Genomic DNA, 21,914 nt, shown 5'->3' with positions numbered 1-21,914 from the left:
ATTTTGCACGACTCTTTAGCAACAGTTTCGGGCAACAATTTTGAAGAAAGCCAGGAAGGTCGTAAACTTTATACACATGTGGAAAACGTGTAATTTATTCTCGCGAAATTTTAAATTAACACTACACAATACTGTCTTGAGGATTGCGAGATGACCATACCAATATATTAAAATTCTTTGCCCCAAATACAAATCTTTGCCAATAGTAGCAAGCTACACTCTTTGTCTAGCAATTAATTCCAGCGAACAAACTTACGAAAATATTCGTGGTGAGTGACGGGAAGCACTTTTCTTTCTGAATGTAACAAATTTCAGAGTGACGCCAATTGAACCCGAGGTTAAAATACCTAGCTGGAACTCGGGACGACCGAGATATAACTACACGTCCTCCAATCACTTGAGCATAGTTCAACAAACGCATACCCAATCGCTTCACTGCAGTTTTCTCCAAATAAGGTAGGCCTCTCGTTCTGCTGACATTCAGGTCCTCTTCCCAATGTAGTTAACGTTACAGTTAACGTATCAACGAGACTGATCAACAAGGCAACGGGCCCGCTGGTTAAACGCGTAACACGTTTGCAAACGAAACTACCAGGTTTTGTGAGAACTAAGCTACGCATATACATGTTGCTGTTAGGAAGTGGTTCACGTACAAACGCAACCTTTACCTGTCTCGAGGAAATGGGTTTACAATCTCTTTACCATAACACTACGTTAGTCTTGCTGCACAACTACAATGTATCTGGACTCACTATTTTACGCGAGGGATTGAGAAATATCCACCAGTCCAAAGGCTGTCAGTTCGATATTTTCAAACAGACATTCTAGCCTCTGTCCGACATTCTCTGGTTCAGGTTGTATCTGCTGACCAAGTTCTAGGAATCGTTTCCATCACATAGCAGGATCTCATGAAACCATGTTGAAGCAGAAAATTTTTATCTTTATAATCATCGATTAACTGACGTGCAGATGAAGGCAATTGCACGACTGCTTACACGCGTAAGTAAGCATTTACTTGGTAATTCTTAGATATACAATGCACGACTGATTCAGCAATTAACTACAACGAAGACAAATGCAGCTTAGTTATCTTGCTAAGGACACAAAACAAAACTCATTCAATGACTGAATATCAATCTTCGTATGCTGCAGACACTGACCAAAATGAAATGAGTTTACAATGAAGCTCCGTGTTATTGTTTTAACGGTAGATAAAGTGCTAAGTAATTAATGGCAGATCACAGGACAGGTGGGCTATGAGAGCTACGGCCGCGACACTTAACTAATGCGAAACGCCTTCAGCCGGGAGTGGAGAAAGGTCACCTGCCAACGAATCAAAGGTTTTTTCACCACTGTTTTGACTGTTTCGCTCTCCTCTGTCAACGGGCTATTCAAAGAGTTAAGCGCGCTTTGTCATCCTAAAGAACTTAATTATAACCGTCTGTTGGCAGATGTTCATGAACCTGAGTTTTATGTAATTTCTGAACCGTTCTCAGACGATTTACGAAAAAAATCCACAAGTATTGCCTTAGTTTTATCGCTCTGGGACAGACTTACCTCTATGGTCTTGAGGATCCTGGCGAGAGAACCGAGCCCCTCGCGCATGCGCAGCACGAGCGCCGCCTTCTGGATGGCCTGCTCGGCTTCTGCACTCTCGCTGGCCGCGTTGGCCAGCAGCACCTCTTCCTCGGTCATCTCCGCATCTGCACCACACCAGGCAAACGTCACGTCACAGTCCCTCGAGTAAGCGTGGCTACCGTTAGCTCAAACTGAACTACAGCTGTTATTACTCCTCTGCATTTAGGGATATCAATGCAATAGACATGAATTGAAGCCATGGGTATCTCACAACTGGCTCGTTATGTTTATTACGTGTTATTTTAGAAACTTGCTTCTTGACGTAGGACAAATTATTTCAAATTACTCTCATACACGAGTTCTCTAAATGTCAAGTACTGTGTGGAATCTAAAGCACTGAGGATAACTGCTGAAAATTGTTAGATTATGGAGAAAATTCACCTCATCTGTAACGACTGCTCTTGAGCTGGCTCTTTCATCCCGAAACTGATTGTACATTAGAATGTGTAGTACATAAAGTGAATATTAAATTGCATTCTTTCGTGATCCTAATAAGTACGAAGTATCTGAAGTATCTGAAGTATCTGCTTAACACATTGCAAGAATTAATATGCTACTGTCGTACAAAACTTCTTGAAAGTCTGGCTGTTACGCAGCCTATTAACTCCGTACTGCGAGAAAAGAGGGTCACATCCGGTGAGAGTGGTTTGCCATTGGTGAGCTTCCAGTGAACTGTGACAAGTCATCAAGAATACTGATGCAATTTGCGTCTTATATCGGATTCCAGAATATCTAACTTAACCCTGTTTTCGTGCAAACGAACCGCACAAGGGTTATTTGCTGTTCAAACGTAGGAGTCAACTGGAACGAAGGTATCACCTGGGTGACAATCTGAGCAGTTCTCTTAGGTTGTTCGCAGATGATGCTGTAATTTACCGTCTAGTAAGGTCATCCGAAGACCAGTATCAGTTGCAAAGCGATTTAGAAAAGATTGCTGTATGGTGTGGTAGGTGGCAGTTGACGCTAAATAACGAAAAGTGAGGTGATCCACATGAGTTCCAAAAGAAATCCGTTGGAATTCGATTACTCGATAAATAGTACAATTCTCAAGGCTGTCAATTCAACTAAGTACCTAAAAATTACGAACAACTTCAGTTGGAAAGACCACATAGATAATATTGTGGGGAAGGCGAGGCAAAGGTTGCGTTTCATTGGCAGGGCACTTAGAAGATGCAACAAGTCTACTATAGAGACAGCTTACACTACACTCGTTCGTCCTGTGTTAGAATATTGCTGCGCGGTGTGGGATCCTTACCAGGTGGGATTGACGGAGGACATCGAAAGGGTGCAAAAAAAGGGCAGCTCGTTTTGTATTCGCACGTAATAGGGGAGAGAGTGGCAGATATGATACGCGAGTTGGGATGGAAGTCATTAAAGCAAAGACGTTTTTCCTCGCGGCGAGATTGTTACGAAATTTCAGTCACCAACTTTCTCTTCCGAATGCGAAAATATTTTGTTGAGCTCAACCTACATAGATAGGAATGATCATCAAAATAAAATAAGAAATCAGAGCTCGAACAGAAAGGTTTAGGTGTTTGTTTTTTCCGCTCGCTGTTCGGGAGTGGAATGGTAGGGAGATATACTACGTGGGGTTGTTCAGCCGCATGGTGCTAGTTTATTTGACCCCACTACGGCGTCTATGAAGATGATATATGATTAGGACAAGAAATGCCCAGTCCTCGAGCGAAGAAAATCCCTGATCCGTTCAGGAATCTAGCCCGGGACCGCGCGATGCTAACCATGAGACCACTGCGGAGAAGTTAGATTCTTTATAGGCACGTAAGAACTTTATGAACCAGATCCGACCGACGTTAAAAATTCCCTCGGTAACGTAATTTCTAGTAACGTGACAGGGCACCTCTACTGCCAACATCTGAGATGCTACATGTACAGAAACGACGTTTGAAGTTTCATTGTTTTTCCCTATTCTTCCTAAATGTTTTCCCGAGACCTTTGTGGTAATGGCTGTCAAATGTCGACACACACATTGCCGTACGAGTGTGACGGTACTCTCGCCGTGAGTGACGTGCTGGGAGAAAGCGCGGCGTGACTCCCCACGAAGGCACGTGCCCACTGCTGCCTTGTAAGGAAGTGTGGCTGTGCGCACCGCCAGTGCGGGAACAGGCTTTCTCCTTCAGTATTCATTTTCGTCACATGATTGCATTAGGGAGACTGGAATACTACAAAGGCTTCTGTTCCATTGGTCCATTTTACTACCCACGGGAAAGTTTCGTGTGTATTAATGGCGTCACAGTTAATTTCAATAGAAACCCGAATCCTCTAAGAAAATCCGAGCAAATTAAGCCATATTCCTATCGTATATAAGCAGATGACACCGATTGTCTAACCTTTTTATTTTTTAAACTTCTGCGAAGAAGTACAATAACCAAGCTGCTTGGGGCGTGTGAAAAGGGCGAATAGTGGCAGATTAAAACTGTGTGCTGGAGCGAGGCTAAGTCGGGACCTTTTGTCTTTTGCGGGTAAGTGCTTTACCAGCCGAGTTACACGAGCACGACTCTCAACCCGTCCTCACAGCTGTACCTATGCCAGTATCTCGTCTCCTACCTTCCGAACTTCCAAGTTCTCCTGCGAGACTTGCAGTCTTGAAAGAAATATTACTGGTGTTTCGTAACAGCGCACATAGCAATGAAGAGTGAAAAATTTCATTCTGGAATTTGGTAATTATCAGAGTCTCTTACGGACGCGATGTATACTGTACCTGAGCGTGCCATCGACTTTCTTCCTTGACAGCAGCAGGTTGCGTCTTTTCGGCCCCCTGACCGCTTTCGTCCGCTTCCCCTCGACAGCTCCCCACTCCCAACCACTCACCGTGACCCTCCACCCAACTCCCGCCGCTTTGCCTTAACAGCAGCTCTTTTGTGTTACGACCAAAAAGGTGGCAGCAAGTGAATTTCCACTCCATTTACCCTCTTTTAGGGCTCCAACACTTACGCCCCTTTTATATTTCCTCTTCAGAATTCCGCCACTGAATTTCGTATGTGCTTATTTCTTCCGTACTGTGAAACGTTAAGCATAGCGGCAATGGACTGTGGACTCAAAAGTTTACGTACAACGAATCATGCGAGTTTATGTTGCTACTGTCACTGCAATGTTTCGAACAAGGCCGGCTAATGAGATATTCTCAACCTTATCAGCTATGCGTAGTTATCCGTAGCGGTGCCTCTTCAGGCTGTGTTGAGCTTGAGCTGCCACGACAACCGAATTATTTTCAGGATCGTCCTAGGAAATGAATTAATGGTTTTAGTGGGTGCACTTTTGTCATACTAAACACGCGAAGGATTGCTATGACAGTAGTAGAAAAATGAAAACGAAGGTATGGTAATATGGCCTAGCAGGTTAATATCTCATGGCAGAAACGCAGGAGGGCGTGAAGGCTGTAAACTACATTTCTTTTCCACATACTGTGACACTTTCTGCTGGAGCTGGTTCTGCCTAGACAGAAGTTCTTCCTCTGTGTAGTGTCTCAGTCTGTCTCTTAAGTTTGTGGAAGCGCTGAGCAATGTCTATGGCTGGGGGCTTTTTTCAGGAAATTACATTTGCTCCATACTATAGGGTAAATAGAGGTCGAGGTGTGGCATACCTGACCACAATGTTGGCAAGATACGGATAGTGTCAGGAGTACTTAGCCTCAGGCTCGATATCAACTGGTTCTTAGGAGAGGGACTGACCTGCTTCGCCGCTGGCTGCGTGGCCGTTCTGCACGGGCTGCTCCGGCTGTGTCTCCTGTAGCTGCGGCTCTACGGCGTCGCTGGGCGGCTCGCTAGAGTCTTCGGTCACTTCTGCAGCGCGCGGCGCCAACAACAACATCAGCACATCAGTCATGCAAAGCGCTCATGCGGGATAACATTCTGCAGCTGCCGGACATGTCAGATACCCCACGCTGTTACTACTGGGTCAAGTCCGATCGTAGTGTTTCACGGCGCTTGCCTTCCATTGACATTACGACCAGCTTCTATTAACAATTACTGTTTGACCTCGTTACGGTTTCGGCACTAATTCACATCCCATTCCGTTAATTAAGCTTTATCCGCGGATGGCCAAGCTTGTTTCGTTCGTACCAGTCTGTTAGAATGAGCGAGTGAAAAACTGAATCGGTGGTTTGTGACTAGACAATGTCAGTAGTTGCCGCCGCTTTTTATTTGAAATTATCCACCACATATTGGAAGAAGATACGCAGGAAACCGTTACAGAGATTCAAGTCAGATATTAAGCCACTTGACTAGCTTTCGGAAGAACTGTTCAGAATCTCGTCAAACTCTGTTTAGGTATTCCCAAATCATTTACAAGGTAAATTCAGCGACGGTTTCCCTAGAAAGAAAACAACCAATTATCTTTTCTGCCCGTTTACTCTGCGGTGGTGTGTGTAATGACCAATGTAAATGACGCGTTACGATTTCCCACCTTCCATATATTTTTGCTACAGAATCTTAATACATCGTCATCTACGTATCTTTTTGAAGTTTCGATTTCAGATTGACCAAAATCTGTAACTTAAGTGTGTCAAGGCGTAATCGAGTTACGTCATCCAGTAATTTAGTTCGTTCTACACAAATGAAGTGCACTGATAGTGTTTCGTATTTTTACTCTGGTCAAAATGACAGCTTACCAATCGTACCAGTTCCGTAATATTGGGTACGCACGGACCTAGCTATCACTAAATTATGCAGAAGTAGTTTCTTCAGAAGGACGTGTTTTAGAAAGGAAACGGCTACAAGAACTTTCATGTCCGACAGCGCAAAGATTTCGTGATGCAGGAAATTTGCTCGGAAACGATCTTACCTGTTGTGGATACTTCCTCTTGCGATGTGTTCTCGATTTCTTCTGCGGCGGGGACATGTTTCTCCTGAACGTCGTTTACCTCAGCAGAGTCAGTTGGAGCATCTAAACAGGGTGATAACATCCACATGCAAGGGTAAGACGAAAGCGGGCTAATATACAAGAACAAACAAGGCGGATTAAGGACTGTTAAAAAAACTACACACTGAAAGCGTAACAGTCTACTAATACCATTTCATGCGTACTATTAAGGTGAAATTTACAACTAGCTGCGGATTCAAATGGAAGTACGTGACGTAACTATTGATTTCAATTTTTTAGCACACGGCTGGAAGACTACAGATTTGAGGCTACGGGTTTCCAGACTAAGCTGCCGACTCACCGTTGTAGATCTGGCGGGCTTCCTCGAGCACGCTCTGCTTGGTCTGCTTCACCACCAGCGTCTCGAAGCGCGCGTCGTCCACGAGAGAGCGGCGCCGGGACGGGTAGCCGTTCTGGAACATGGCGGCGCAAGGCGCTCAGCACACAGTCCACACACTGGTCGCATTGTGGCGGCCGGTGGCGTTTTCCCTGCCGCCGTTACGTAAAGCGGGGCTCCCCTAGCCGCGGCAGCTGCCGCCGCTATCTTATCGATGCTCGAGCCATTAGGAGACGACCGGCCGGCTGACGGTTCGTCAGTTTTACCACGAGAAGAGGGGAAAAACATCCGGGACTAGGTAAAATTTCATAGACAAGTTTTTTATTTTATCGTTTTTACGATAAAGAAACCTGGGGGTTGACAAGCAGTAAATACGAGTACGTGGAAAGCACCAAATCGTAGAAAGTGGTTATCACCTACGCGACTGGCATTATTTCTCTGTTAACGCCGGGTTATTAGTTATTAGATTTATTATGTGCTGACTGGGTATAGTGAACTGCGTCATATATCTATCTTCAAGAAGTGAAACTGTGTTCCATGTATGGTAGGTACATTCACAGATACTTATAGTACCTGTGTTACACCTACTACTGCCCGCATCTCGTGGTCGTGCGGTAGCGTTCTCGCTTCCCACGCCCGGGTTCGATTCCCGGCGGGGTCAGATTTTCTCTGCCTCGTGATGGCTGGGTGTTGTGCGCTGTCCTTAGGTTAGTTAGGTTTAAGTAGTTCTAGGGGACTAATGACCATAGAGGTGAAGTCCCATAGTGCTCAGAGCCATTTGAACACCTACTACTTTAAGTATCTAAAATGTGGTACTTAGAAGATGGGAGAAAATTGCTTTCTAAGTACAAGAATGAATAATGGCACCGCACTGAGGAGAGCTAGAGGAAGGCGCTGAGTTTCGTGAAAGCTTCGAGGGTTGGGTTGTTGGGGGAAGGAGACCAGACAGCGAGGTCATCGGTCTCATCGGATTAGGGAAGGAAGTCGGCCGTGCCCTTTCAAAGGAACCATCCCGGCATTTGCCTGGAGCGATTTAGGAAAGTCACGGAATAACTAAATCAGGATGGCCGGACGCGGGATTGAACCGTCGTCCTCCCGAAATCTTCGACATTCAGCTCTAATAAATTTAGGGGATTATGGTAAACTGAAGTGAGGGAAGCAAGACAGGAGTTTTTACCTTCGTTCTCAAAATAGCCGTATGGTATCAACTATGATTTAGCTGTTTTGATCAAAGATGAAGACTTAGCTTCATTCGTATCATCCTCGCGCTTCTTTCTGAGGACCATAATGGAGCCGTTGTCAGCTGGGAGCTGCGAGGCCCCCACTAGCGCCGCGCCCCCTGCCGCGGCGTAAACACTGTGGCAGACCTTGCCCGCAGCGGCTTCCTGCTCCGCAGGTTGGCCACGAGGTCACTGCTCGACAGCTCTCTCCAGCCAACGGCCGCTCGCGGCGAACTTACATTCGCTTCTGGCCTCCAACTATATGTGGTTCGTTCTCCCGAGAACCATTAGCCGCCGCACGCTGGACATGTAAGCCAAGGTTAGGCGGCGCGGCTAGACTTTCCTGCCGGCCTGCTACTAGCGCGGCAGGCTTACGCAAACACTGCGAGGAGGTGTGCAGTGTCGCGCCGTTGCACCGCGGTGACGCAACGGCGTCCTGCGGAAAGTCACCGGTGCAGAATGCAGATAAGGATCTGGCGTAGCGGCTGCGAGCACCCCGCGTGTGACAGGCCACGCCCTGCGAACTGGCCGGGCCCCTCCGTAATAACTGGTAACGGCGCACGGCCTTGGCTGGCTGCCTGGCTGCCGGCCACGCAGCTGCAGGCGCAGCGCCGCGCCGCGGGTTGCCCGCCTTACACCTCCAGGCACGTAGCCGCCCGCACATTCCACCAGCCGCACGTTCGATCGTTCACTTCTTTGCTAGCTACTAAAGAATACCACCGAACGTGACCATATTTTCGTTTTTACTTGACCGAATCGTCTCATTAAGGAAAAGAAAACAGTCGGTGGTTCACTTTCTAGCCGTTCACTCAGCCAATATCAATTACTATGTACTTGCAGTTGATTTTTGGAAAATTCATCACTAGTAAAATTATAACAAAGTCATGGAAATTCAGCTTCCGTGTTTTAAGCTTATTTGTCCGTCGCTGACATAGAAGACCGCAAACCTTTCCTTCCCGTCTGCGCAAGCTGTCCAGTGACGAGAGTACATGTAAAGCTTACTGGGACAGGGTAAATGCTAGCTACAATGAGGTCGATAATTCGATTGTAATACTGGCATTTTAATTTGATATTCCCCACAACTCACAAAATTAACAAAAAAAAATGTATTTCTTTGTCCATCCATACACTCCTGAGAATGGCACATTAACAATTTGCAATTACGCGCCCCCTATTACCGGCATCTACGTTGATAAATACTCGACACCTCGCAAGGATAACTTCTAGATCGAGAATATTAGGTAAGTTGTTGGAAGTGGTTAGGCGTTGGTGAAAATCTCTCTTCTGAGCACAGAAAGAGCTGTAACCGCAGAACTCTGCACGGAACACCCGTTGGTGCAGTGCTGCGAAACAGACCGTATATCTCCCTTCGAAGACGATAGCCAAGACGCCGTCTACAAGTTCGTATCTCTCGATGGGTGAAAGCGAAGTCCACCTTCTCCACAATTCCCCGTCTCCCACGCTTACGAAAACGCGGCGGAAGAATACTATCATCGCCGAAATCCCGCCAACGGCATTTCCGAGATCTACCCAATGATCGAGTAGGTCATAACACCCCTAGGCAAACTAAATTTCCGTTTCGTCACGTGTTGCCCAGCACAGGTGGCTCCGGATGCCGCGCTATCCCCAAAAGCGCCGTATTGTCCCGCGTTTCCGGTGACCGCTACCTGCCGCCCACGGCGGCCCGGCGAGCTGCGGCCATCTGCAGACACTATATTCCACATTTCAACTTCCGACACTTTTCACCAACGCTGTAAGTTAGTGATTTAAGCATGGAAACATGCAGGAAATAATGCTCGAGAGTGCCTCATATTTATCATAATTCAATATCAGTCATGATGTGATGCACTTGCCAGTCCCATTATTATTAATACAAAAGTTGCTAATCTAACGTGTAAGTGCTGATGCCCTGGCACCTTACAGTGTCACTATCGTAACGAGACCTTCAGAACGTCTTTGAAGATAATCTACACTCGCAAGCTGTGGGAGATACTTATAGATTAGTACAATTGGAATGTAAGATGCGGTAGGAAGTAGGCAGTCAGTTTAGCAGAAATTGCTAAAGGATTATATTAAAAGGACTATTTGTACATAAATTATTTAAACGTGTGTACTCAGAATGAGTTGGTTTTCCTAAGTTCACTTCCACACAGCGTGCAGCCTGCAACTGACGTCCCAGACCTGAATCTGGAGTCACGTCCAACTTACGATTGAGTAATTTCCGCTACGGTCAGCGAGGCGGCAATTCTGAGACGAGAGGCTTTTGTGCGGGTGGCGGGATCCAATTTCCCGAGAGGACTGCCCTTTGTCTTGGCAGCTGATGCTCTAACACGCGACCTAACAGGAAATCGTGAAGACAAACCCACGTCTTATTTTAATGAACGAAACTGGGACGTGTTTTAAGGAGAAACTTTACGGCCGTCAAAAATTAAACTGTGAGATACGTATTTCTTGGCGGTTAATATTTTACGCATTATGCAAAACTGACGCGTTGCGAGGACTAACCTCTCCGTGTCCGCAATAGAATTGTTGAATAGCTAACGGGTCTGTCGTAACAGTTACGAAGTAGTGATACCTTTTTTATCAACGGCAAAATAATTTCCAAGATAACTAAAGGGTATGCATAGGCTGCGGTATCACTTCACAGCGAGAGAGAGCTGTGAGGGAAGTATTCATTTCTTTACGGGAGACCGCCTAAGTTTCAACAGTACGTCCATTTCATTGCTCTGTCAATTTCAGTACAGCTGTCCGGAAACAAAGCAAGCCCCATTTCCATGGCACGTGATTGGGTCACACTCCTGGGGATACGAGAATTCGATTCGCTTGCCGCTCGTCTTCCTGCGAGCTATCGTTCCCCCGTGGGATTTGCGAGAATCCGTCTTGCAGTGAGGGACGATGGAAAAACGTGCTGTGCGTGTCTAAGAAAAATTCTCCAGAGAAATAAGGCGCGGTAGTGAGACTCAGTGTTTTATCGAGAGAATCCTAATTCTTGCATTCATGTAAATCAGCTTTTATTTGTTAATTATGAAGAGTTATAATACACTTTAGACACTAATACCTGAAATGCTACGACTAAAGTTTTTAAGTAGGGTGATCCAAGAAAACCGTAATTACGTGTGGTTTGGCTAGGTGCTAACTGTAGAACTGACTTTGCACCAATCAGTGTGTAACACTGCAGGAATGTTCATAGCTGCGCGAAGTCGCTACTTTAAATTCTCGCTTAGTGGCATGTTTAGGACGAAAGCCTAATGTCTCAGTATGACTAATGTCACCATATTGTTACTTCTGTAACAAGTTGTACTTTGCTGTGGATTATTTGAGCTGTTACAGGCATATATCACGACAGCTATCGGCATTCAGTATTTTAGTATCTATCATCGTCATGTAGTTCGTTGGGCGCATACTTTGATAGCATATTCTTTATTTTAGGGCGCCACTTTATCAGATGCAAATACTACACATCGGTAGACATTTGAACCCTATAGGAAAGAGGAAATCTAAGATGATCACGTTCCTCGTTTCGTTTTGTGTATGACATCGGTAATAGTGCCCCGTTGCGATCCGCACTAAGATTTCATCTTAAAGGGCGGAAATAGTTTCCTCGTTCTGCCCCCTTTCGCGCTGAGGACGGAGCGCCTTTCGCGCTGCACGAACAGTTATTGGAGAACAATCTGCGGCAAGCGAGTCAGTGGCCATTATAGCGGGGACAGCGACGGGCCCGGAATAGAAAGGCAGCCGAGGGCCCAGTTAGGCAAGTCGAGCGTGACGCGGGCGCCGCGCCGGCCGGGCCGCTTCCGACCTTCTTAAAAGGTTCCGCCGCCGCCTTTGTCGCCACGGAAGCTTCGGACCCAATTACCGCCCGCCTCCGCCGCCAGCAACAGGTTGCCGGGCTCGGGGATCCGCAGAGCGACAGGAATCACGTCTTTTGCAAGTGTTAGCGCGCGTCGAGAACTGTCACATTGCCGGCATTCTTTGTGCCACCTAGTAATCGAGCTACATATTATCACTCGTAAGATACAATCTTGATACGTTACGTCTAATTTAAGGGCCCATCTTTGGCGTACCCAGGGCAGAAATGAACTCAACACTGTTAAAGCAGTATTGATGGGGGGTACAGACTACTCTAACAAATACTGTGGCTACCAAACGTTAAGTCTACAGGTCCAAAATGAGTGCTCCTTTGTTGACCTAGTATTTATCCTAGAAAGTTTCTCACAGTAATACTGAGTCAGTGCGTGTTACCTAGTAGCAACAACATTTATATTCTAGAGCACGGGTCTCCAAACCTTTTAGTCCACGGGCCGCATTGACTCCTCCACGAAGTCATAAGGGCTAAGATCTACCTAGTGGGATTAAAGCACCCTAGCACTCCATGATCACCGTAATGGAAGGCTAAAGTAAAGATGAAATCGCAAAAATTTAAGGTTGTGGGAATAGCTAGCACTGAAACGAACTACGATTTTTATTTAATTACATAATTTTGCTTGGTGGACGTACAGGACCGAAATTCTGGCGTATTTTACTCTGGCGAATTTCACCGACAAAAAAGTATGTCACTGCACATTCTTCACGAAAGCGTCCTGCAAAGTTAACGAAATCTCAAAATCACTGTTAGCAACACTATTACTGCAAGACGTAACAGGTTGAGTATGTCAACGCATTGTTATTTCAAGTGGCGCAACAATAAGTTTAGTTATGTAGTCTTCTAGCGAGCAGCATAGCCAATGTCGCGGTGTATTGGTCGCGATACGCCTCGAAACTCAATTGTTGGCAGTATAGGTACCACCTCAAATATTTGGCAGGCCGGATACCGGGGATGTCCGGCCAGATAACGCGGACCGGTTTGCCGGCCCGTGGGCCGTAGTTTGGAGACCCCTATTCTAGAGATTGAATTACATGCTGGAAATTTAAACAAGATATCCAACTTTATATAACCGTTCCGACTGTACAATGAGCTATGCCATTGGCGATAACTAGTCTCGTCGAAACCGCCTTTACAGATGCGTCCAGTTCCTTCGTCCCCTATGATTAATGCAAAATAAAAAATACCCGCTTGAAAGACCTTTAGAAGCACGTCAGATGACTTAAGGTTCACGTACGCATCTTGTGTGTCCGCAGACTGGTAATGCTAAAGGTCAGTCTTTCTCGATGGATTGTCTCAGGAGAAGATGGTATGAAATTATGTTTCCCGAGAGTGGCTGCCCGAACAAAGAGACTGCGGGTGCTCCAGTTGGGACGGTCGTCGCCGCACACCTTTGTGCCACCTCCAGCTCTGCACACTTGTCAGCGACCTCGGCAGGCTGGGCCGGGCCCGCCCTCGCCGTGAAATGCCGTTAACCTTGTGGCTTGTGGCCGGCGGCGCATTCACTCGCCCGTCGCCCGTGATCGATACTCAGATGTTCAGGCACGCCTCCACGCGGATCCTCCACGCGGCAGGAGCCCAGCAACGCATACTTACAGAGCGTCTGCTCCCATCCCGGGTGAGGTTGCTGTACCAAAGTTTGCCTTTTCCTAGATGGCTGCACACCTTTCTGGGATGAGGGAACGACGATTTTTGCTTTTGCGAACGTTCACGTTATCTCCGTTACCGAGACGAACGCGTCACCTCTAGAAAAGTTTGGCTTGTAAGGCTTCAGTTGTGTAAGTTCTGTTTTGTCTCTTCATTTCAAATGCTCAGTGCAGTCAAGAACACTAGCGCTTATTAGTTATGTTGTAGTCTTTATTATCAGCAGTAATTTATCCACGGGGAGGAGTGGGAGGGGGGGAGGGCGTAGAAAGAGTAAAGAGAAGCGAATTTGCTACATGAACAATTTTATGGGTGACAAAACCAGATCCAAGATTGTTAGTGAAAGTATATAAAAATTCTGCAATGAATTAAACAGTGCTCCAGCTTCCAGGCCGGGGGAAAATGCCTTCACATACCTCCCACACAGGCGCCTCTGTCCGTCTGTAACAGAGTCAGTTTATTAACAACTGATTTTGTTGTCTATTTCTCCCTTAGGGCAGTCGTATTATGTGTAAAAAACATAACTACTGAAAAAATGGTTCAAATGGCTCTGAGCACTATGGGACTCAACTTCTGAGATCAGTCCCCTACAACTTGGAACTACTGAAACCTAACTAACCTAAGGACATCATACACATCCATGCCCGAGGCAGGATTCGAACCTGCGACTGTAGCGGTCGCGCGGTTGCAGACTGTAGCGCCTAGAATCACTCTGCCACTTCACTACTGAAGCGTCAACGTTGTTTTCAACCAGTACAGCATATTATGCTCTGGCGTTTTTGGTAGTAGACCGGTTTTTTTACTTAGAAAGGCATCTTTGGATCCCGTCTGCATTTGTAGATATCATGCATGCTAACTGGGCTGGCACGTTAGTGTGGAGGTACGGATCTGGTGGGGGTGGGGGAGGAGTGAGAATGGCGAAAGAGTTATTTAAAGATAGTAATTCCGGTCTGTTCATTTTTCAGCTTCCAGCATGTTGGGTCAATAACAGTACAGATTTTGTTAACCACTGATGTAGAGAAGGTAGTAAAATTCAGTTTTATGCAATTGAATATATGCTGGTTATCTTAACCCGTTTCCAAATCATCCGAATAGATTGATTTATTACGTACTAGTATGCAAACCATGTTAAGGTTTTATATTTGTACGTAAACGACTTTGATATAAGGGTATGCACACAAATTTACAATATGAGCATTGTTTGCATGCTGTTACGGAATACGTCTTTCTGCCTGGATGATTAGCGAGCTTGTCCAGGCAAGTCGTCAGATAAACTGAGTTTTGCAACTTTGGCTGTTTCCTGGATCAAACTTCATTTGTATCTCCCGCGCAGTATGCTGTTACCTCACACAGATGCCGACGACATATATGTAGGCCACGGTTACTGCGCGAGGCGTGGACGCCGACTTACCCGGCGACAGGCCGTGTCCTCGCGGCTGTCACTGCCAACCACAGCTGCGTCCGTGCCCTTCCCGTGCTACGTCTCTTATTAACCTCCCTGGTGGGATGTCAGGGACCGCATTACCAAGCTGCAGTCGGCCTTTGTCACACGGTGAAAGACATGCCAAGCAGTCTCAGCGCACACCTGCTGAGGTATACAGTATAAACAACGCAAAAGCTGTTGATCTCAGACTTTAGTCTGAACCATTGCATTATGCATTTCACATCCACGGTATTTCTGGATTTCTTGCAGTCCAAGTAAAAACCATCTTGGCATATCTAGTACCTTCGTAGCCTCAGCCGGAAGTAGATTCGGCAAGTTGCCTGGAAAGTGCCGCCCCTGTGAGATGCTGTTAGTATAGTGAGTGAGATACCCGTAGCTGACATTTTACCACGGACTAGCTCATTTAACGAGCATACTGTCAGGACCTTCCTCTATGCTGGTCGTGTCCGCACTATTCTCTGCCTAGATGCCTACGAAGAGATGATCTCTCTCCGCCGCAGACGGAGCGCGTCATGCAGTATCCGTAGCGCACCCGAGTATTTACGCGGAGGCAGCCGTTGGTGCAACCAGCCGAGCCGGCCTGCTGGTTATATAAGCACAGCGACTTACGACAGGCGAACCTGCCGGGAAGGGACGGGCCTTGCCTTGGCGCTTACGTGACGTGACGACGCCGCTACTCTCACCGGACGCCGACCTTGCCGTCAGTCTTGTGGAGAACCCAAATTTCGGACAATTTCGCACTTTAAGCAAGAACGACGCATTTGTCACGCTGAGTGCATATTTAGTGTCAGTGGTCACGTTCGTAGTGTGAAGGAACACTAAACACTACCGATATGAGCGACCATCCCACGATTACGACGAATCAATACTACTAAACAGTGCAGGCAAGATCTAGTAGGATGATATAACGAACCTGTTAAACAGCAAGGAGTACGGCTCGAATGGCTCTGAGCACTATGGGACTTAACATCCGCGATCAGTCCCCTAGAACTTAGAACTATGCCCGAGGCAGGATTCGAACCTGCGACCCTAGCGGTCGCGCTGTTCCAGACTGAAGCGCCTAGAACCGCTCGGCCACAAAGGCCGGCCAGCAAAGAGTACCATTACGTGACGACTTTCTTAGTGAAACGAACTAACTTTGCTGCCTCAATGTAATTCTTTACATCAGATGCTGCTTGCAGCCCACCATGGTTCAAGGAACTGGTTTCTATGAAAGGAGAGTTCTTAACATGCCGCCAAAGGGCGTCAAGTGTGGAGAACTATGTCGTCAGACAGGAAGTGAACCACCAGCAGAACTTTATGCAAATTTTACAGTACCTAGATTCGAACCATTTATTTCTGGAATTCAAATATTTGCCATTCTAGGATATGCTTTTACGCGTTTCCGAAGTTGACCTCTTAACTTTTTTAAATGTTTAGAATCTTAGTTTATCGGAATGACTTATAAAAATATAATTTTTGGAAGCTATGGAGGGACAAGTGTTTACACAGCAAAGAAATGTATTTACATAATACCAGTATGAGAGTTACAGGACGAAGCTGACACGTATCTGATTGTCGTTTAAAGAACTGTTCGTTTCATTTACGCGAATTAGATTGTAGTACGACAAGCAAGACTGAATTCTCCTAGTCAAAGTTTGCAGTACCATCCAATCGAGACTTAACCAAACATCCCTATTTCATGACAAGCGATGAGAGAACAATGGTTAATGGAGAATCCTATGTTTACTAAAGATTTAACATATAAATTCTGTGGAAAGCCACTCTAGATGATCACATACTCAACCTACTCAAGAGGTTTTTACCACTGCGTCAGCTACGTTTAAGGGAGAGTGACAATTTTGCTGCAGTTCAGAGTTTTGTAATTGCCCTATTACGGCCTGTTAATTTTCCGAACTAGTCCCTTTTTTAGCTGGTGCTATGCAGAAGTTTCTCGCAGGTTGTTTGGCTGGCTACGTTCTCCAGGGACGCAAACTACGCAGATTGCGTCAAGAGCAGTGACTGCGACGCGTAGAGGACATTCTTTGTTTCTCGCAATAACTGGTTCCCCACGAACCGGGAACTGTTGCTAGCAGACCTCGCACGAGGAAGCTGCCCCAAGGTTTCGCCGTCCTCGCGCAGGACACGCGAGTCTCTGGCCTGGCCGCTTCTGCCGACACCTGTTACGGGTGCGCTACTTCTGCAGCTGCCTGTTCCTTTTCCGTGAAGGAATTTCACCGTTTGTTTTGTACGAATATTTAGAAGAATTGTCTTCCACTAAACGTTCGATGTTCACACAGTGGTCTGCGATACACAAACGATGTCCCAAGGAGCAATATTTCCCCGCTCTTGCTACGCTTCGTTCACGAAACACGAATGAAGAGCAAGAATTAACGATAACCAAACTGCTCAGAAATAAGCGTTTTATCCCCTTTTAGACACTCCTCTTCCCTCTACAGCACTAGTGAAAATTTCCCGTTCACTTTCCTCTGTCTCGCATGGCTAGGCTTTTATTCCACTTAGCACGGCTTTCACTGGGTTTGTGGACAACATTTAAAATTTTTCCACTGTTGTACGCCTTTTATCAGTTATCTTGCAATTACCTACCGCAAGCTACGCTACTTAATACGCCAACCATCCTATCCTGTTATCCAATTTCTTTCAGATGACAATGGGGTACTTCACAATTTAAATGTTCTACTGGCGTTGTTTCACCGCAATTGGCGACTCGCAGAGTGTCATTAACTTAATTATTACAGGTGCCTGTGTTCGACTGAACGGGAGAACTAATTATACCATGTTCGAGAAATAAAGTATTCACAGTACGTAACAGGAGTTACGTATTCAGTTTTACTTTACATGAAAACTGTTTCTGCCATCGTGTGGCTAATACTGTTGATATGACTTGTTTGGCCAATGTATGCCTGATTAAAGTTTTTCTGCAGTGAAGACTTCTGTTTTGGAGAAGCTAACAGGTATTTGAAACAAATGGCATTTTTCCATTAAATATGTCCGTTTAAAATAATAATTAGCAGGGCGAGTTAAGGTTCCAGAGAAATCGCGCAGCATCCTTTATACTAATTTCATTTTCAACTGTTCCTCATCCCCAAGGAAAACAAACTTCCATAGATGTCAGTGAAAACTTATCACTCTGAACTGCTTCATTAAGGAGTTTTTCGATTTGTTGCGAGCACTTGACGCTCTAAAGGCAAAGGTCCCCCATTCAAATGTCGGTCCGGTACACTACTTTAATATGTCGGGAAGCTTCCCGTTTTACTATGTTGCCGGTTTATCTACTGTATTCGTTAGCCAGGATGTACGTCACCCTCGTTTCGTTTTACGTTTTTCTTCACTACTTTACCTCGGTTCTTCTTACCGACAATACTTCGCTAATGTAACTTACCTATCATTTATTTCGTGTTTGTTCCAGAGGTTATTCATTGCAGTTTACTGAGTAGTGGTCTGGTATTTTGAACGATTATCTGTTATTCATGGAAATGGAAACTTTCATTAGCATCAGTTTAATATTGCACACAATGGAATTATTAGAATGCTGCGAGCTGGTCTTGTAGGCTAAACTTGTCTGGAGGCGATGTGACAACGCGACGACAAACTAGCAGACAGAGTTGATAACGGAGTTGCGGCATGCAGGGGCTAAGCTGGCTGCTCGGGAGTGGCTGGCGCCCAAAGTAAACACAGCGGGACGGCGTCTCACCGAGGTGTTGCGCGGGAGGAAGCCCGATCGGCAAACAGCGGCGCCCTGCCCGAGAAAGGCAGAGGGCTGTTTACCGTCAGTCGTCACGTCAGTACAGGAACCACGTAAGTGGCGGTGTACCCTGAAAGGAACCGCCCTAACTTTGCCTCAAGCGAATTTGGCGAAAACTTAAAGTGGAATGGCCACGCGAAGAATTTGATGACCTTCCGTCCACTATTCCCTTCAGCGGGACAGTTTATCCAAGTAATATGCTGCCGGAGGAGAGGCGTGGGGTTTGGAAATAAAAGATAACTGAACTACTGGAATTTTAAGTTTCTTTTCCTTATGGCAGAGAGAGCAGCTCCGTGTCAGACCATAAATCAAGGTACCAGGTTCAGTCCCCAGTTGCTCCTAGCACATCGCTTAGGAAATAGTTCGTATTAAAAACAGTGCTTTACAGTGACTTCACGGTAAACCGTAGCTCCCCTTGTTCCTGTTAGATGGCCTGAAGAAGCCAAGGGCACACCACCTCCGATAGGACCAGCCTTTGTCTTTAGAACAAGTTTGCTGTTTCTCATTTTACGAAACACTCACCAGTACAATTGTAAACCTGGATAATTTTAGCTTCCTTATAGAAATTTACAGTTAGTAATTATACAACGAAAATAGGTTTTCCCTAAATTTTATTTACAGAAAACAAATCTACAATTTTTTGCACCTCTGATTCTATGCGACGCTAGAGAAATTAAAGGAATCCTAATATCCTTTCATCAAAGAATATTCCATGAAGTGTGAACAATTTTTTCGCAGTAGTGCCGTTAATATTATTAAACAGCTGAAATAACGAAATTTCTCGGTAGAAAAGTGTATATGAAGTCATGAGCGAAAAAAATTACGTTATTTAAAAACTAATCTGACAGTAAATGTAAGTAAAACTTATGAGAGTTGGCATGAATGTTTTAGTAACTCTTAATGTGTGAATTTTGAGATATTTCCTCTTCAGCTGTGCCAAAGTTTAAGACAGTACACAATGACTAGAAAGACAAATCTTTGCGATATAGCTTTTGAAGATGACATGAATGTTTCTGTTAAATGCACAGATAAGCCAAAAGTTTAGAACAGAAGATAAATCTATTAAAAGTAAACTCCACAATTATTAACTAAAACTAAATTTCATTTGTCGGAGACAATTTTCCCGAGCTTCTTGGTATGGACGAGTATGTAGACAAAAATATGTCAGCTCCGAGCTATCACTACAATCTTTCGCAATTATTCTTGCAATCAGAGTGACATTTTAATACAATTCTGCGAAATTATGTTTTGAATTTTAGGAGAGAATGGTCATAAGAAAGTTAAACATGGAGAGAGTTAGTAGACCGTGTGCTCGTGTTCATTTGAAAGCATCCGCGTTTTTATAGAAACAGTTCTCTGGGTTGCAATACCTGGCATGGGTACGGAAGTGCCCGGTAACAAGTTGTGCAGCTGCCTTGCTTCCCAGTTTACCGCGTTCACTCCGCGTGCATTTCATTGCGACAGAAGCTAATACGGTACAGTGTAAACATCATAAGGGAACTGTAACTACATGCTGCTAGCGGGCCGTTGTTTCTCAGGCAGGTAAGTAAACAGCCACTGTTCCTACAAAATTGGATTGCGTTATCTTATTTGACTATGGTTCCATCTCACAGAACTGGTATACTGTTTTGTAATGCCATTTATGCGCTCCAAGTAAACAAGACTTTACGCTGCCCTAAATTTAAAAACTACTGAGAGGGATTTTTTTTATATCAGGAGTTAGTTTCGGTGGATTTAAATTTTGTGCTAATTGGAAAATCAAAACCAAAAATCGGCCGCCGTTGCCAACATCGGAGTAACGGCAGAAACTTGTTTTAGTATTAATGAAATACCGACTTTTAACAATTTAAAATTTTAACGCAGGCAACATATCACCAGTGCCTACAGTGAAATATTTAACGGTTTCGGTTTTTGATTTAGTATGCGTCTTTTCCAGCTCTAGAGTTAGTTCTTTATCTTTGAAGGTAACACCCCACCCTCCCTCATGGCAAACGAAAGTTTCTAATTTTAGTAACAGATTCGCACATTGAACGAGATTGAAATACAGACAAAGTTAAAGTCATAACTGATGGTTACAATGCCCGTGGTTATACAGTGTCACAGTTTCCTTCAGATATGCAAGCAGGTCTGAAAGAACAGATACTGTTCTAACAATTACAGCTGCGGGAGATATTACGAAATACATACACATTCTGCAACTATGAATTGACGTTAACTGTTTGTGATACAGGAAAGTTTGTGGAGAACCAGCAAAAAATTTTCCATGTGACGCAAAGAGCTAATGAAAATGTATAGTCATAGAATGCGATTCTAGTTCGGAATATTGAATGCATAAGAGTATGAGATAACTGCATTTCCCGAACGAATACTAGTGTTAGGCTTTAACTGCCAGTTTTTTCAACTTGGACGCGACAGGAAACTCACCTCGATGCTGTAGGATTTCTTGATGGCGAACATCTCGCGGTTCTTCTGGGCAGCAGCTACGGCCATCATGTCTGAGGGTTGTCGCGTCTTGGGGCTGGAGGGTCTCGGGGAGAAGCTGTGGCTCAGTACGCCGAACGCTGCGAACTCCAGGCTGGCAGGCGAGTGGTGACTGTCGCCGAACGGACAGAGACAGAGGGAGCTAGAGCTGAGCTGAGCTGAGGTGAGGTGTTGCCGCTCGGCAGACTCTGCACGACCACTGACTCCGCTAGTCGTACACTTCACCACTCGGCCGCAGCTCGTCAGACACCCTCGGCGCTGGCGCGGGCCCTTAAATACAGCGCTGCCCCCACTCCGCGCGCAGCCCCCGAGCGCCCCCTAGCCTTCGCGCGCGCCGCCCGCCTGCAATTATTACGAAATTTCTCGCCCCAAACGTATCGGGAGCGGCGGCGTGGGCTGCGACGGCCGCGAAGCGCCGCGCTGCCCCCTTCCTTCCCACCGTGGCGAAGGGGGCCCTTTTTCCCGCCGGCAGCGCGGCCGCCCTCCTATTGGTCAGTGTGACAGGGGTTCCCCTCCTTCGCGGCCTGCGATTGGCGGTGGCTGACCTTAGCGGCGGAGGCTGTTGCGCGACTGCGTGAATGAATGCGGGGACGTCTGCGCGGATCGGGGGCGGCGGTGGACGCGAGCGCCCTGCCCGACGCGCTGCGGGAAAACTACTTTGAATC

The 21,914-nt window shown here is 45.9% G+C and overlaps 1 protein-coding gene across 1 annotated transcript in view; it reads right to left on the bottom strand.

Annotated features, from left to right (window-relative positions):
• Window positions 1–21,499, bottom strand: part of LOC126187480 (tyrosine 3-monooxygenase) — a 40,144-nt gene extending 18,645 nt beyond the window's left edge. The window contains exons 1-5 of the mRNA XM_049928586.1: window positions 21,193–21,499; window positions 6,818–6,929; window positions 6,439–6,540; window positions 5,328–5,438; window positions 1,558–1,703 (exon numbers count right to left, since the gene is read on the bottom strand). Of these exons, the coding sequence (XP_049784543.1) occupies window positions 1,558–1,703; window positions 5,328–5,438; window positions 6,439–6,540; window positions 6,818–6,929; window positions 21,193–21,261 (540 nt within the window). The 5' untranslated portion in view covers window positions 21,262–21,499. The remainder of the gene's footprint in view (window positions 1–1,557; window positions 1,704–5,327; window positions 5,439–6,438; window positions 6,541–6,817; window positions 6,930–21,192) is intronic.
• Window positions 21,500–21,914: the final 415 nt, after the last annotated feature.

Source organism: Schistocerca cancellata, chromosome 5 (genome assembly GCF_023864275.1).
Source record: "Schistocerca cancellata isolate TAMUIC-IGC-003103 chromosome 5, iqSchCanc2.1, whole genome shotgun sequence".
In the NCBI taxonomy this organism is placed as follows: domain Eukaryota; kingdom Metazoa; phylum Arthropoda; class Insecta; order Orthoptera; family Acrididae; genus Schistocerca; species Schistocerca cancellata.
Note: the sequence above shows the minus strand (reverse complement) of the source record. Positions and strands in the feature narration are given on the sequence as shown.